Source organism: Passer domesticus, chromosome 1 (assembly GCF_036417665.1).
Source record: "Passer domesticus isolate bPasDom1 chromosome 1, bPasDom1.hap1, whole genome shotgun sequence".
Classification (NCBI taxonomy): domain Eukaryota; kingdom Metazoa; phylum Chordata; class Aves; order Passeriformes; family Passeridae; genus Passer; species Passer domesticus.
The window spans coordinates 40,380,741-40,397,169 of record NC_087474.1 but is presented as its reverse complement, the minus strand read 5'-3'; the positions used below and the strand labels follow the sequence as shown (position 1 = coordinate 40,397,169).

General features: G+C 39.8%; 1 protein-coding gene across 5 annotated transcripts in view; it reads left to right on the top strand.

The window, feature by feature from the left end:
- The window catches only part of GADL1 (glutamate decarboxylase like 1), a 119,243-nt gene that overhangs the window by 29,620 nt on the left and 73,194 nt on the right, over nt 1–16,429 (top strand). Inside the window, exon 1 of one of the 5 annotated variants that reach the window (XM_064415261.1) lies at nt 7,325–7,483. The exons of 1 other annotated variant lie outside the window; for it this stretch is intronic. In XM_064415261.1, the coding sequence (XP_064271331.1) occupies nt 7,477–7,483 (7 nt within the window). In that variant the 5' untranslated portion in view covers nt 7,325–7,476. Of the gene's footprint in view, nt 1–7,324; nt 7,484–7,535; nt 7,643–7,991; nt 8,067–16,429 lie in introns of those variants that run through there. 3 more of the 5 variants (XM_064415268.1, XM_064415276.1, XM_064415256.1) reach the window with 3 other exon arrangements.

Sequence of the window (16,429 nt, the reverse complement as noted above, 5' to 3'; positions counted from 1 at the left end):
AGTGTGGTTCTGAAATCGCCTGCTGCTTTGCATCCTTTTTAAATGTTATGTGGTCTGTGACTCTTGTTTTGCACCAGGAGAGAATTCATGTAAAATCTGTCTTGAATTGATATAAACTTCATTCTTTCCTGGAGATTACAGAGGTGGGAGCTGAAGCATTAACCCTCCTTAGCATGGTTACTTGCTCTGGAAGACAATGGATGTCTTTCACTTACAGTCTGGTGTGTCTGTCTGCTTCCAAATGGTTCCACACAACGAGCTGTACTGGATGGAGAGCTAGACCTGAGTGCATTTTTTGAACTTGTGTTACCTTCTGGGGGCTGCATGTTACAAAGGATATAAATTTGATTCTAGAAACAATATTCATGCCTTTTATTTTATGGCTTGCTAATGTGAAAATTACATCGTTTGCTGCAAAGGTATTTCAGGGTAGCATGTACTCAGCCTTCTCAAAATTTCTCAGCTTCTTTTTTTTTTTTTTTTTTTGGAAAACCACAAAGGATTATTTTTTAGGCGTGGAATAAACATGTAAGTTACTTTATGTGTATATAAGGTTTTCTTAAGATTCTTGACCCTTCAAAACATCAAAATGGAGGGTTGCCTCTTCTCCATGATGCTTCACTATCTCTACTTCCATGCCCTTCAGAGTTTATTGCCTCAGGAATTCAACAGTATCTATAAAAAAATTAGGAAAAGAGACATTGTGGGAGAATCTAATTATGATGTAGCTGACTGAGGAGAGAAACCCTGTTTATTTACTAATTTAATCTTCAACTTTTCTAATATTCATATATGGCTTTTGTCTTCTAACTTCCAAGATGACCCAAGGACTGATCTTAGATCTGTTCAGCCAGCATATAGGATCCTTTGCCCTGTGCAAGGCAGCACTGCAGCTGCAGCAGTGTGAGGGCCACAAGCCAAATACCCATCCTTCAGCAAGGGTCTGCAGCTTGCCCGGAGAATTGTGTTACTTTTGGTATACTTTAGCAATACCTAACCTTGCTAATTTAGAGATAGTTCATACACACCCACACTAGCTGCAGTGACCACAGTAGAGTGATATCTACTGTTTCTCTAATTTCTTCTATCCCTCTCTGTGATCCCCTTGGCTTAAAATAGGTTAAGATTCTTGCATTAAAAATAGAATGAGAAAAGCCATGTGCATGTCTGTATATTTTTGTTTATTAAAATAAATCAAATACAGACACATAATGAGGGTGAAACTACCTTGCTTTTTAAGCTATTTTCCCCTACGTTTTGCTGTCTAGTGAAACACAGTGAAATAGGCAAAAATGGGTGTTATATATCTATGAAAAGATTTCGGTAATATTGTAAATCATAGGAATTAAGCTTGTCTAGACATTTTCTTTGCAATCAATAAGATCTTCAGATAAAATTAGTGTCTTATTTTTATATCCTCACTGTTTTTGCAATTTTCAACTGTGAGTTTCTTATTATGCTGGTTCCCTCTTTGTCTGATTCAAATGGCAAACAGAAGCCTTGCTCTAATCGGTTGCTTATCCTATTTTTAATTTGCAGGAGTGATTTAATCCTTCTGTATTACAGAAGGGGCAAGCAACTCCATAAACCTGAATAATGAGATTTGTTAAGCATTATTTCACCATGAAGATGTGAAACTGTATGCCGATTCCCAAATCTTGAGAGGTTCCTCCTCCTAAGAGATTTTAAATTCTTTTACCTCCCACCAAAATCAACATTAGAGAAGGGATATGACATGACCTGGTTTGCCAAGATTGATTAAAGGACAATGTACAAGACATACCAGTTATTCAAAAACAGTATTTCAATTTTGAGATCAGGCACTGTAGGCAGTCTGCTGTTTAATAATATATGTTGCATGGCTACTTTTATTAAACACAGGAATAATAACAGATCTGTAATTCTCATTATTGACTTGAATGAACAACAGTCAGCCTTGAAAGGTTATAAACAGACTTATTTGGATTTACCCTACTCTTTTTTTTTCAATAAAATACAGATGTGATTTAACAGATTTAAATGCACAACATGGGTATCTAAGCTGGGTCTATGAAACCATGAAAGACTTGCCAAGAGGTGGAGTTTTATTTATTCAGTAAGTAAAGTTTTAAGGAGTTTTACTCAAACGGAGTAAGTTTCCATTTGAGCAGTAAGTTGGATAAAACTAGCAGCCTGAGGTTGCCACAGGCCCAAGCAGAATGTCCAGCCTAGGCCTTCAGTGGAATGCTGAGAAGTCCTTCCAGTGCCTCTGACTCTTTTAGGCTCTTTCCTGTTCATCCTGCCCCTGGCACCACCAGCAGGGACACCACTGAGACCTGGCATTTGTCATGTTCTTGCCCTGCCTTATAATGATCCAGGAGGTTTTGCTATTTGTGAACTGCTCCCCTTGGTTCTTCCACCCAGTCTTTATTATATAGGTGACCTCTGGGCAGCTGCAGATGTGCTGTCCAAAAGAACATGTGGCCTATTTTTGTGTCAAGGGAATGACATTTGTTCATCTCTGATTTGCAAAATATCATCTCTAAAAAGAGTCCCGTACTGCAGCTTAAATTCAGTACTCTCAAATTCCTGCTGACTTTGTTGTCTTTGCAGATGCCCTGAGGGTCCAAACCTTGGCAGCTGCTGTTTTGTTGCTTTGATGTTCTGAACTATGTGTTTTGCCAGCCATCTAATGCCATATTGTTCCTTTGAAGGCATCAGATGCTGCAACTTGAGAGCCTACTACTTCTTTACTGTGTAGAATGAGCAGTCTTCACCTTTGGTTGGCCTCCACTAGCACAGCAACATTATTCCTCTAGGCATCAAAAAGGTAATGAATGCCCTTCAGCTCCTTAAAGCTTTTTCTTCCCTGTCTCAGTTACCTGCACCAGGCTACTAATGTTTGAGTTCCATAGGTGATGTTGACACCAGTGGAGGTAACCATGACATGTCAATTATTAATGCCCTCAGATCTGGATCTGATTTTCACAAGCTCAGGGATCCTGCAGCTTTTTTTTTTTCTCCATTGGTAGTTGTGAATTCTTTTTCATTCTAAAAATGAAGCCCACATCTTCTTCTGGGGAAAAGCAGAGGAAGATCTGAGACCCTAATTTATGCACCTTTCAGGCTAGATTTGTGGAGTATATGGTAATTTTAAAAGCTTCCATCTTTAAGACCATCTAAGGGCCCTAGCATTTTTCTAAGGAATTTGTAAAAGTCAGGACCAATCACATGGTATTAGAATTTGCATACCAGTATTAGATATTACAAAATCATTGAGCCTCTTTTGGATAAAATTAAGTTTTTTGCTTGGAAAGCACCCTTGTTCTGAATTTTGTAGTAGTGGATTTGAAAAAAGAAATATTACATCTGATCTCCAAAATTATCTTTCCCTCTTCAACACAATTCTTTCTTTCTTCTGTAAAGAATGAATTGTTATTCTGATCTTCTGTGTTAACTATTTGTTTACAGAATTTGCATTCTGCATAGTTTAGAGGAGGTTCCTGACTTGTTGAAAAGGTTTTGGGCTCAGAGAATAAACTTCAGGCAGGGGGATGGGTAACGAGATCAGGAAGGCTGCTGAGAGTTTTCAGCTTTGTAACATCAGCAAGTGTATGTTGTAACTTTGCCATATCAGCTTGGTAAGCAGCAGAGAGAAGACGCAAGTTCACATCCTGGCAAATACAACAATTTAAGAAGAACATTAGTTCATTAATATTTTAATGCAGTTCTCAATAGTTTATGTGCAACACAATTCAGTTGTGTGGTCCTGGCTGCTTTCAGAGAGGTAGGCATTACTTCTTGTGTCAAACCTTTTAGTCTTCACTGCATACCACAGCTCATTATGGGGGATCATATCTTCAGGTGAGGTAATTTGATTCATTTATGCACAAACTGGGCAAGAAATCCATAAATATTTAAAACTGAAAATGTATATTTACCAGTGCAATACTGCATATTGTATTAGTTGTCTGGTTTGCCTGCCAGCATTTCAAAGTTTGTGTTTAATTACCACATTACCTAAGTCTGATGGCCAGTCTTTTTAATGGATTCATACTGCTGCCCTTTCCTTCAGCTTCTCCTCAAGCTCTTCTGAGCTCCTTTTTGACACAAATGAATTGAAATCTTGTCAGCTTAGTGCACTGACAAATGAAAATAGGTGACTAATGTTGATTGTCTTCTGGTATTTCATATGCTGCTTGCCAAGAATGTCTTATGTGCTGCGATCATTTAGAATCCTACACACCCGGGGTAGTAATTTTTTTCAGACTGATTGCAGTCAGTTGACAAAGAATATCATCTTGAACAGATGCTCACCAGTAGCCAACCCTTCTTATAATTACTTAGCATAAGAAGAAGAATTTAAATAAGACACAGAGGACCATTTAGTCATATGGTCTGATCTCCTCTGTATCCTGTGTCATTAAATTTCACATATGTACAAGCAGTGAGAGCAGTAGCCTGCATTTGGCTAAAACCTGTCTTCCAGAAAGGCATCTTGTCCTGCTTGAGGGACATAAAACCATTAAAAATTTCTTGGTGCCTTTATAAGCTGCTTCAGTGATGTGTTGTCACCTTAAAAAGAAAAATTTTGTGCTACATTTGAATTTGCCTGACTTCAGTTTTACCACAGCTTCTTGTTATGCCATTCTCCACTAGATTAAAGAGCCCTTCAGAATCCAGTATTTTTTTTTCTGCATCAAGGTACTTATATGCTGTAATCAAGTCAATCTTTTTGATATGATAAACAGATTGTGCTCTTTACGTCTCACTTAGCAGCATTTTTCTTCAACTCTCAAATCACATGTTCAGCTCTTAATCTGCCCTCTCTACTATTTTTCAACATTTTTTTCAAAACACGGGCAGGAACGCAGTATGCAAGATTGGTATAATCAGTGATACACCCAGAGAGAAAGCTATATTCCCTATTTGCTACTCCCTTGATGCAGGTCAATCCCTCTTTTAGCAACATCACAGTCAGTGTTTAGGATGAGCTGGTGACTACAGCCCCTAAATCGCTTCAAGGGAGTGCCATCACCTGCTCAGTGCACAACACCTGAATAAGCTTTCAGGCTCATTACAGGGATTTAGCTATAGCAGATGTATTTTGTTTGACAAGATCCAGTTTGCCACTCAATTCAGACTACTTCGCTTGGTTGCTTGGTACTTTTGCCATTTTTCTTCTTTTGGGGTAATTTTCAGAGAAAAATACCCATTCAAAGAAGGTTCCTTTACATTTTGTTGCTTTTTGTCATCAGTTAAATTGACTAGGCAAGGCCTAGTCAATTTAACATCTGCTTTAATGGTATCATGGAGTATCATGTTTTCTTTCAGACTTAAAATCTGAACCATCAGTATGCATGCAACAAGCAATCTCACTGAAGAATGAATTTAGAGAACTTTGATTAGACCTGGTCTTCATAAAAAAGACTGGAATTCTTTCAATTACTTACTTTGAAATATTTTGGAATGAAATTATTCTCCCTTTATTATTTAGGGTGCCAGTGTTGGCTGCATTTTCTTCTCATGCACTTGCTAATTTTTTGACTACTGCTATAAGATTAACACCTGTTTGGAATTTCACAAATCATGATTCTTATAGTTCTTAATTACTAGCAGGTTGGAGCAGTTCTTCAATAATAATCCCCTTGAGATAGATTTACTTGTTTCTTTTGTAGCACAGAAGTAGTTACAGAACATGTTTACATTTTACACATCAGCACAAAACCACTTATGAACTACATTCACTACATGGGCCAGTATCACCACTAGGTTTTCTTTTGTTCCTGACATACTCGAAATTTCCTATTTGTCTTTAGCTATCACAACCATGGATATTTTTTCTTCCCTATTAAATTACTAATTTCTGATATTGTAACTTGCAATTTATAGCAACTGTAATTTATATAATTTCTCTTTGTTTTCAATTTGCTTTCTTATTGCCACCTTTGAGGTTTTATGGTAAAGTTACTGCTCTCTGTGATTGCAAAGTCAGTCTTTTGGCCATTTAACAGATGCTTTATGAGAGCCCCTCTTTTGACGTTCACACTAAATACATTTTTCCTTGTCAGCTGTCCCTACTGTTATTCTCAGTTTGGGGAAATTAGCTCTTTGAAGCTGCAGAAATGCATAGTTTTGATTGGGGCTGTCTTTCTTTTATCCATCTTGAATACAATCAGACCACAATTGCTTGTTCCCAGGCAACTACAAACTCTTAATTTAGTGTTACCAATCCCTTTTATCTATCAAAATGAGGTTCAAATACTCAACTCTTGCAGTGCAGGATATCTATTGGGCTACACATTTATCTTCTCCAATTGTACAAGTTATTAATGGCTTGGTAGAATCTGCTGTTAAGCTACAAAAGGGCTACACTTGTTTCCCAGCAAATAAGAAAAATTAGGATACTACTGTGAATACATATTCAATTCACATGTGAATATTTCACTACTTCCAAGCATCTCTGTCAAATATTAATCATGATCCAATTTTAAGGGGAGGCATAACATTTTGGGGACGTTGGTCATTAATTTTTGGACATTTTCAGACCTTCTTGCTACAACAGTGCTGAAAACCAAAGCTTGTTTACCTTTTTCTTTGAAAAGGTAGTAATTAGGAGGAAATTTATTTTGAGAGGCAGTAATTAGGAGGAAATCAAGGGATGAGGATTAAGAAGGCCTATGTTGCGCTGTACGGGGCACGTGTCCTCGAATGAACTGGAACAGCTCATTGAACACAACTCATCCAGAGCCCTTAAAACTTGGGTTTGGAGAAGTAGAATGAGAGGGGACCTCACTGTAGCCTACAGCTTACTCGTGGGGGCAAGCAGAGGGGCAGGCACTGATCTCTTCTCTATGGTGACCAGTGACAGAACCCGAGGGAACGGCCTGAAGTTGTCAGGGGACGCTTAGGTTGGATATTATTAGAAAAATGTTCTTCACCCAGAGGGCGATCAGGCACTGAACAGGCTCCCCAAGGGAATGGTCACAGCACCAGCCTGACCATTCAAGTTCAAGATTTGACAGTACTGCTGGGCACATGGTGTGACTCTTGGGAATGTCCTGTGCAGCGCTAACAGTCGGGCTTGACGATCCTTGTGGATCCCTTCCAATTCAGAATCTTCTGCGTGAAAACTGTGTGAAAATTCCCCTCGGCGGGCGGCGGTGCCCGGCCGGGCTGGGCGCGGCCTGCTCGGGGCTGCCTGCCTGCAGGGGAGCCACGCAGCCCCGGCTCGGGCTTTAGAGGCAGCCAAGCAATCCCGTAATTATCACAAGCAGCGACTGCCACAACCCCTCGATTTGGCAAGGAAGGCAGCCCCGGGGCCGTGCCCGGCAGCCGTGCCCGCCCGCCCTGCCCCGCGGGAGGGGCGGCGCGGCCCGGCCGTGCCGAGGGTATTTATAGCGGCCCCGGCCGCCCGGGCGGCGCGGAGGCTGCGGCAGCGGCCCGGGCACAGCAGGAGCGGCCCCCGCTCCTCTCGGGTGCCAGCGCCACGCCGGGATGGAGGGTAAACGCTGGGGACACAGCCCTTGTCCTTCTGTCCCCGGGCTGAGGGCGGAGGGGCTCGGGACAGGCGGGGAGGAGGGAAGCGGAGCGCTCCGTGCCCCGCCCGGGACGTTTAACGCGTTCCTCGTCCTGCGGGGCTCCTGCAGCCTCCCCATCGCGGGTAACTCGGGCTGGGCGAGGAGAGGGGCCTGGGGCAGGAGCAAAGGGCAGGGTCGGTTCAGCGCAGGTGCTGGGCTGCCTGCCGGGGATCCACCTGTAGCCTCCTTTTGCTACAGCGCAGCAGGGTGTAGCCAGGGTGGCTTAATAAGGTACAGACTTTGCAACAGTTGTCATAAAAACATTGCAGAAGAGTGGTTTTTTTTGTTGAAATAAGTTATCATCTTTAAAAAGGGGTGCCTTAAATTTAAATTTTTAATTTTATTTTTTTTTCATCAGGCACCAGAATACCATAGTGATATATAGCAATATATATTTTTTTTTTTCATCAGGCACCCTCAGTGAGGGAGAAGTTAATCCTGTTTTATAAATGTGTTATCAAGTCCTTTGCCCACATGAAGAGGAAGGCCTTGCATCATTAACAAAAAGTGAACATTTGCCATGTGTTTATAAAAGCTGGGACTGTGCATGAACTATGGCTAATACAATAATGACACTGCCGGAGGAGCTTAGAAAATGCAGAGATTAAATTTGCAAGGTTAAGAAAGGAGGAAGTCCTTGGTGTTGTGAATGGAAGCTGATTGCTAAGGCGGAAAATAGTAAAAGTGTTTGCAGATGGCTCTCCCCCTCTCCCACAAGATCAATATTCTTGATAAGAATTTCTTAACTTATCTCAACTTGTGACTCTCTTGTGAAAATCATCAAAATAGACTTGAGACCTAATAAGTTTACTTTATGTTTTACCCTAAACATGGACGAAACAGTGAAAAAGCTTTTATTCCTAGGTTGAGAAGTCTCTTGCATTCATGGGTCATCCAAATTATTAATACTATATTAGTTAAAAAAACTCTGAACAAAATCGTATTTTTGAAAGAAAACTACATAAACTTAATATTTTTAAAAAGTGGATCCCTTTTTTCTTTATTTGATGTAAATTAAAGGAGCGTTGGAAAGCTATATGACAGTTCTGGTGTGTAGTAAATATGTTCTGGTGCCCGTAGTAGTTTCAGGCTGTACTGTAAGGACAGCTGAACTACGTGAGTAGCAGGAGCTGTACTGTATGAGTGACAGCAGCTCCCAAAGCCATTTGCTTCAGATGCAGCTTGTATTTATATCCTGTGCCAAAACAACCCCTGAGATATGTTGCCAGCAGTCACTAAGACTGAGATCCTGGTGGTTTAGCTGGGTAGTAGTGCTCTTGTTCAAATTTTGCCTGCTGTATGCTACCAAAAGTCCTAATTTCCTTCCAAAATCCTGGTAAATTTCCTTCCTTGTCCTGGTAAAACAGAATGTGTCTAATGGTAATGTGATCTCCACCCCTGTTGCTGCAGGTTTTCCAGTCTCTCTACCTTATTAATGAGTAGCATCTGTTATTTCTTTGCACTTTCCCTCTCATGAGGAGTCCTTTACTCTCACAGACCTTTCTTTCCTTTGTCTTTGGTGATTTGCTGTTTTCTGCCAGGTTCTGTCTGGTGCATGAGCTTCTCCTAAGTGGGATGGTGAATGAGGTTAGGCTACATTGTAGCTTTCTCTAGAAGCTCAAGTTATTGTAGAAATTTGGCTCTGTGGTTCTTGAGGTTGTAAAACTTTGCTGCCTGCTGAAACATTTATTTTTTTTTCATAAGCAAATGTGAGTCCATTGTTAAAATTAGACCTGGTCTGTTCAGTGCACTCCTTTCAGTACCGATATTATGGGCTCTTATCTTTTAAAGTCCTATTGGAAGGCATCTGGTGCAGAGGCTGAAGGCACCTGCCTGTTGCAGCACTAGCACTGTGTTTGCTTGGCACAGCTGGAGCAGCTGGCAAAGTGGAGTGGAGACTTGAATGTGCAGAGAATGACACTTGCAGAAGCTGCTGTGGGGAGCTCAGTGGGAGCACTCTGAGGGGATGACACTCTGGGTTCTTTTTCTTCTTTTTGGGTTTTTTCCCTTTCCTTTTTATACCCCCTCAGTGTAGCTGAAAGTGACCATTTGAATTTCATCTTTATGATTGCTACTTGAGCCTAATTTCTCTCAGACATCACCACTGTCCACAAGGGAAGCCCTAATGACTATGCATGGATGAGTAAGAGGATTTTTTTTTTTTTTTGGCTATGCTTTCATTCACACAAAAGACAGCAAAATCCCATTAATGAGAGGGGGGACCAAGTTGTAAATTCCTGCTCCTAGCTGCATAAAGGAATCTTCACTGCATATACACTTCAGTCATTTGGCATCAGGGTAGTTTTCCAAGGTTGATATGGCATGGCTTGGCAAATTCTGTACTTGGAGAAAACAAAAATAGGTGAGGTGTTTTCTTGTGGGACATGAATCTGAGTGTGCTAAGCAGAGTTTCAAGCAGGCTGCTAGCTCATCAACAGAGTCGGAGTTGGAAATCACAAGAGGAAGGGAGCAGCCAGAATTTGTGCAATATGCTGCTTTTACATTTCTGAATTGCTGGTGGCTCAGTGTGTGTTTGGTATGAATGGGGAGTTACGTGGTTTTATGCCACCAGCAGACTGGCGAGATGAGCTGGCAAACATTTTGTGTAAGGTGTTGCCATGTTGCCATCTCAAGCAGCTGTAATGTGAGGCGTGATAAAACACCCTGGGAGTTAGGGAGACTTTAAGGCACTGGTAATGTGACACTCAGGTTAGTATTTTGGTCAGAGCAGGGGGATGGGATCTCTCCTGTGTCTTAAAATCTGATCTGATAAAAGAGGTACTTGGATCTTTTCTAATATCACTTCATCAAAGGAAGGGAGACATCATTTTGCAAGAAATGAAGCTTGCATCAAATAAAGTCATTCTGTGTGAGTGCATTCATGGTGCTTTAAAATTTATAAGAATTTTCTTGGCAATTAATGAACATTTAGTGAAGAAGCTTAATTTGACATTTGAGAAGTTCAATAAATAACTTTTCTTTCTTGATTAAGGCATCTTTTAAACTGTCACTTATACAACCAAGAATTGTCACTTTTTAATCCATTATGAGGTCTTGCTGCATACTGATTCAGCTATTATTGCCTATTAAACAGTTTAGATTTCGTTTGCCTTAATTTCCTTGCTCTTGACTATTTTAAGCTGCCTGCTTCTTTAAAGATCATTTATATTTGCATAAGCATTTATTCCATATTCAAGACAGAAAAAATGGACACACTGAAGTACATGTCTGTATTTCTGACTTCCTCCCACTTTGTGGTCCAATTTGAGATAGTTTTTTATGCTCATGCCAGATGTTTACAGAAACTACCTCTTCAAGCTTTGCAGAAATCAGAAGTTAGATTTCTTATGGCCTTTTTTGCTTTGTCTTGTGTCACAAACTGCAGAGATTGTAAGAGGTAATTGTTGGTAAAGCATTGATAAGTCCAGGATACTCGTCAGGGCATGGCTAATTTTGGGCCACTTCCCCCCTTTTTTTCTCCCATCTGTGCACACAAGTAATCTTATTTTAGCATTACTGGGCTTTATACATATGCAGTGAGGGAATAATAAATTGAAAAGGCAAATTGTTGTTGCCTTGTAGCGCATCACTAATGGTTATTTATGTTGATTTTATTGTCAGGCCTCATCTAAGGGTAATAAAAGGTGTCTTTGACCTGATTCAAATGTATGAATGTCCATCTCTCTTACAATTTCTTGAGTATATGTGATCTTTATTTTTTTAATGAAAAACTTGTCAAGTGTCAGCAGATAGAATTGTCTTTCAAAGTAAAAGCCACTGGATCAGAAGCTTTTCAGTCCCATGAATGTCATGAGAAGGGTGGTTCTTAGTGACCATGGTCTTCTGTCATCAAAGTAGCAATGACTCTGTGAAGTAGTTCGTTAAATCTCTATAATTTGGAAATGCTTGTGTGTCTAAAGCTTGGCTATCTCTGCCCTTTGTCACATCTCATCTTATGTATGCTGAAAAGCCTTATAAATATGATCTTGTCCATTGGCAAATGTCTGGGTTTCAACAAGAAAGCTTGTCTTTAAGTGGCTTGGCATCCTTCTGCTGGTTACACTGCAAGACAGCTTACAGGGTCTCATTGAGCTGCTTAAACTAATTTTTCACAAGCAGCCCTACTCCATTGTTCAGGGATTATTGAGCCCTCTTTGGGGCCAATAGATCATGTTAAAAAGCTCTGGCACCAGCCTGAAGGGGAAAGAGCAAGTGACAAATGCTGGATGTACCTGGTATTTGGTTGCAGTGCTAATGCTGAGGTCAAATGACTGATATAAGTTTTGGCATGGTCTGAACAAACAAACCCCAAACAAGATAAGGTATCCATTTTCTGGGTGCAGTCAGACTGCAGGCAGTGTGGTGGCTCTGTTTGGGTCTCTCAGCTTGCCATTGCTGAGCCCTAGCGTGCACAGTAGGATCAGATCTGGGCTTCCACGAGGCACCATCCAGACTAATGCTCTAGAAAAGGACTGCCAGGGTCTTCTGCTGGCACCTGCCAGTGCCATGCAGCAGCCTGGCCTCTTGCAGCTCAGGAGTGTTTTCCCGAAATCAGGTAGTAAACCTACAGCAGGCACAACTTGAAATGGTGTGTCCAGAGCCCTGCTGGGTCCCTCATCTGTATGACCCATCTCTGCTGATGTGACCAGCAGCATTATAACAGCCTGGGCGAGGCAGCTTGCTCCATTTTGACAGTGCATTGAGCTACTTTAAACTACTTTTGCATTGAATTGATAGGCTAATAAATTATGAATATCTATGTAGGAACTAGTTCAGAGAACCTAGTGCTCTGGAAAGTTACCTCCTGATTAGCTATGCACTAACTTCCCTATGTTAGTAAATAAGGGCATATCTCAGAATTATGTTGTGGGCATGAGCTATTGAACAGCAATTGGAAATCCTTTGTAGGAAACAGAAAATGTGGAAGTGTTTATGATATGAAAAAGTGTGAGGAAAAGACTTGTTTTGACTGGAACTTGAATGTGCGGGTAAAACTTCCTAAAATGAGATTAAGACTTTTCATCTATTTCTGCATTTTAACTTCCACTGAATCCCATAAAACTGAGTTTTAGTAAATTACTGCCTTCTTAGTTGATTTTTGAAAGATTGGAGCTAAAAGCTAGTTTTATATTATGATTAAAAATATAGTTCTTGCATGAAATTGCAGGCTGTCAGGAAACCTTATAAAACAAGTTGTGAAACTTCTATTTGGATAAAAAAAACTATTTGGGTCTTCATTGAATCTTTTTTTTTTTTTCCACTGGACCATAAAAGTCTCAGGGATTCTATCTGTTCTATGTGGGTCACACCTGTATTCATAATTTCTTTTTGAACTCAGCCTCCTGAAGTTAACTTTCCCATACATACACAGTGGTTTGATTGAATGTTGCAGATTCAATCACTTTTCCACTGAAAAAGGAACGTTCATTACATGTTCATCATCAATACCCAACTTTTAATTAAAATGAATTTTTAATTACATTGAAATAATTTTAATTAAAATGAAAAGAGTTTTGTTTCTCAGATACTTCCTACACTGTTAGCAGGTGTTAAGTGTTAGGACATGTGAGAAAGAATCTCACTGGGGTCGGGGAGTTGGGATTTCCATTTCATAGTTGGCATTTGCCGTTTCTCAGTTTTGCAGCAAGGTGGATTCTGATTCTCCTCAGCCTTTCTTGGAAATGTTACAGCACAAATCATTCCTGCACTTATTGGTTAAGACATTGCAGAGTTGTTATGAAAAATTGACATCAGTTCCGAAGGACTGGCTGCATAAAAATGTCTGAATCTTATATTTAAACTTTTACTTGCCTTTTTTTAATTTTATTTTTTTTAAGCGGATCCTGCCTAGGACCACACAACATGACATGTTGTGTGCATTCAACTAGAAAGAGTCCCTCCCCAACTCAGGAAATACCTCTGAAAGCAGGACCTCTGTCCTAGTGTGGTCCTCACATTCCCTGTCAGATATTCATCTCTGGGTCTCCTCTCCTCATTTCATTCTCCCAACCCTTCCCTTGGGAAAGGGAAATTCAGGTGTGGGATGGAGAATAGGACCCATTTGTAGTGCTGTTACTGTTCAGTGCTGGCAATGAGTTCAATGAGTCTATTCAGGGGTTTTGGAGCCCAGACACAAGCACTTTTGTTTTCCTTGGGTCATTTCTCTATAAAGGTCACATTTGCCTTCTCACAGTCAGAAGATTCCTGTGTGGGGGTGTCTGTTGCTGACCTTCTGAGGGGAAGCGCCCACCTTGTTCTCTATCCACAGGCCTGGTCCATAAATCTGCAAAACAAGAATATGTAATATAGGGGGAATTGCATAAGCCCTACCAAACACATGCCTACTCCTTTATTTCATATGGATAGTTTTTCCAGGACAAGAAGTAATTTTATATACTGGATTTTAAGAGAACTGCATCTCCTTTACTTGGCGACAGGCCTGGGAAATCAGTTAATGAAGAAACAATATGTTTTTGCCCTAAGACTGTAGTAGCTTTGCTTTATTAATGTGTACAGAAAACAGTGATTAAAGAAACAGAAGTGGCTTTAAAGATTGTTTCTATCGAGGGACTCAAAATAGCTGCATAGTGTGGGACAAGTAAGTTTTAATGCTTTGATACATGATCTGGCACCACATTAGTTCATTAAACATGGTGGAGTGGAGTCTTGACACTGAAGGCACTTAATTTCCTTTGCTGGACACACTAAAAGAAGACACACAACTAGATTATACAGAATGAATTTTTTTTCATTTTTCTGATTAATGCTGACAATTACTACTGCATTTGTTGCAAGCAGAAGTAGGCCTTTAGTCAAAGCCAGCTTTTTGCATTCCCTCGAATAGTCAGTGGGGCTAATACAGTGTAAACTGAACAGGATTTGGCTCTGGCATTCAAGCACAAGCTACTCTTTCACAAGAACCCCTTCTGTTTCCTCATTCACCTTGTGAACAGTAAATCTTTTTGATCTTTTCGTGCTACACTCCCAAATATGTCAGAATGAGCCAAGTATGATGCTTCAGTTTCTTTTTGAAGTACAAGAATTTAGCAGTCAAATACGGAAACAGATGAGGTTTTTGAAATATATTTAGGACTTACATTAAGATATAGAAACATCTGAAAAAAAAAATTTTTTTTTCTGTACTTTATTCCAACTCCAATTAATTTATGTTTGCTGCTGGGAAAATAATATTGATCATAAAAATGAAATGCTGGTTGGAAATACTTAGGCTTCTATAATAGAATATTTCTTTCAGGATGAAATATGAGAATTATGTGCTTGATTTTGCTGCTGCTGAAGCCAGTGGCTGAATGCCCAATTGCCTTCAACTGGAGCAGTATTGAGTCTTCTCTTTTGCAGAAAAATGTCTTAAACAGTCAGTAATTCTTAATCTCTGTGTTAAAGCACTTCTATTTGCTAAATTTTTAGTTCTGTTTCAAGCCTGGAGCCATTTGGCTGAAATTGTATTTGATGTATTTTCTGGAAGTCTGTTTTCTGAGTCTGCTTCAGAGTATGTTTCTGTGTTCTCAAATAGGAAAGAACACATTTATTACAGTCACATCTCTAGATGCTTTCCCTATCATATTTGAAAACAAAAGAGGTGTATGTGACAAGATGCTGTTTCTATGAAGTGGGATTTCCCACATCAAAGGAAGTGATGTTCCTTTAGTGCAATCAGATGTGTCTGAGACACATATATAAAAGGCCCAAAATTTTTGGAAAATAATGTGAGCATTTGATGACTGATTTTTTTTTAAGACACAATATATATCATCAGCATAGTGTGTGTTTCTTAGCTTGGATGCTGAGCTCTGAGAATGTGTTAAAGGCATCTATTTAATTGTGACGTAGAATGTGAACCTGGAATCTTTCTGGAGGTTCATCTATCTAAAGCATAATAAATTAATCATTGGCCTCTTTTAAAAATGTGATAAAAAGAAAAAAAAATATTATGGAATTTCAGATGTTTATCATCTACTTAGTTTTCATCTTCAGGGTTTTACTGCAACCAAGAGGACACACATTAATTTTTTGATACGGAAGAATTTGGTCATCTCATAAGAACTCCCAAAGTCAGATAACTAGAAGGTTAATCATCAATTGCAGAAAGATTATGAGGGATGAGAAAAGTGTATGTATCCAGCAGTGGTTTTTGATACCTGAAGATTACCTCAAAAAAATGTGTTGGGGCTTGATTTAACACCTGATTGTGAAGTAATTGTTTCTGCTAATTTCAGGTGATGGTCTTATGGTATATTCCAGGGCAGAATTTGCAACAAATTCAGATTGAAATTATAAGTGATAACCAGAAGAATTATTGAGGAAGTGGTAAATAATTGCACGGAGTATTATTCCATGAAATAAAACATGGGTAGAGTTACAAACTCTCTGCTGGAGCTTTACACAGGTGAAATGCTGTTGAAATGAAATGTGTCATCGATCTCTTCCTTCTAACCTCTCTGCTTTGCCTTTCTTTCATAGGCTGTGCTCAAGTTCTGAAACAAATGTGGGGATTAAGGGTAGACTGTCACCCATTTTCCAGATCATATCTTCTTGTGGATCCTCAGGATCCACAAAGCATCCTAGGGAGACTGTAAACCTGTGTGTAGAGGTGAACAGACCTGCTTCCAACAGGAAGCTGTTAGACCTATGACTCAGTTCCCTAAAGACCTGGTAGAAAAAGTAATGCAAAGTTCTGCTGTTGCAGAATTCCTGTAATGATATTTTGATCATTGTAAAGTAATGGAAATACCAATGTCTTATGTCTGTGCAAAAGTGACAGGAATAGGACTAAGGGAGTTACCAATAGAAATCTTTTTCACAACTCTGCTTCCAGCATTGAGTTTGAAGGAGAACAAAAGAACCCCAAA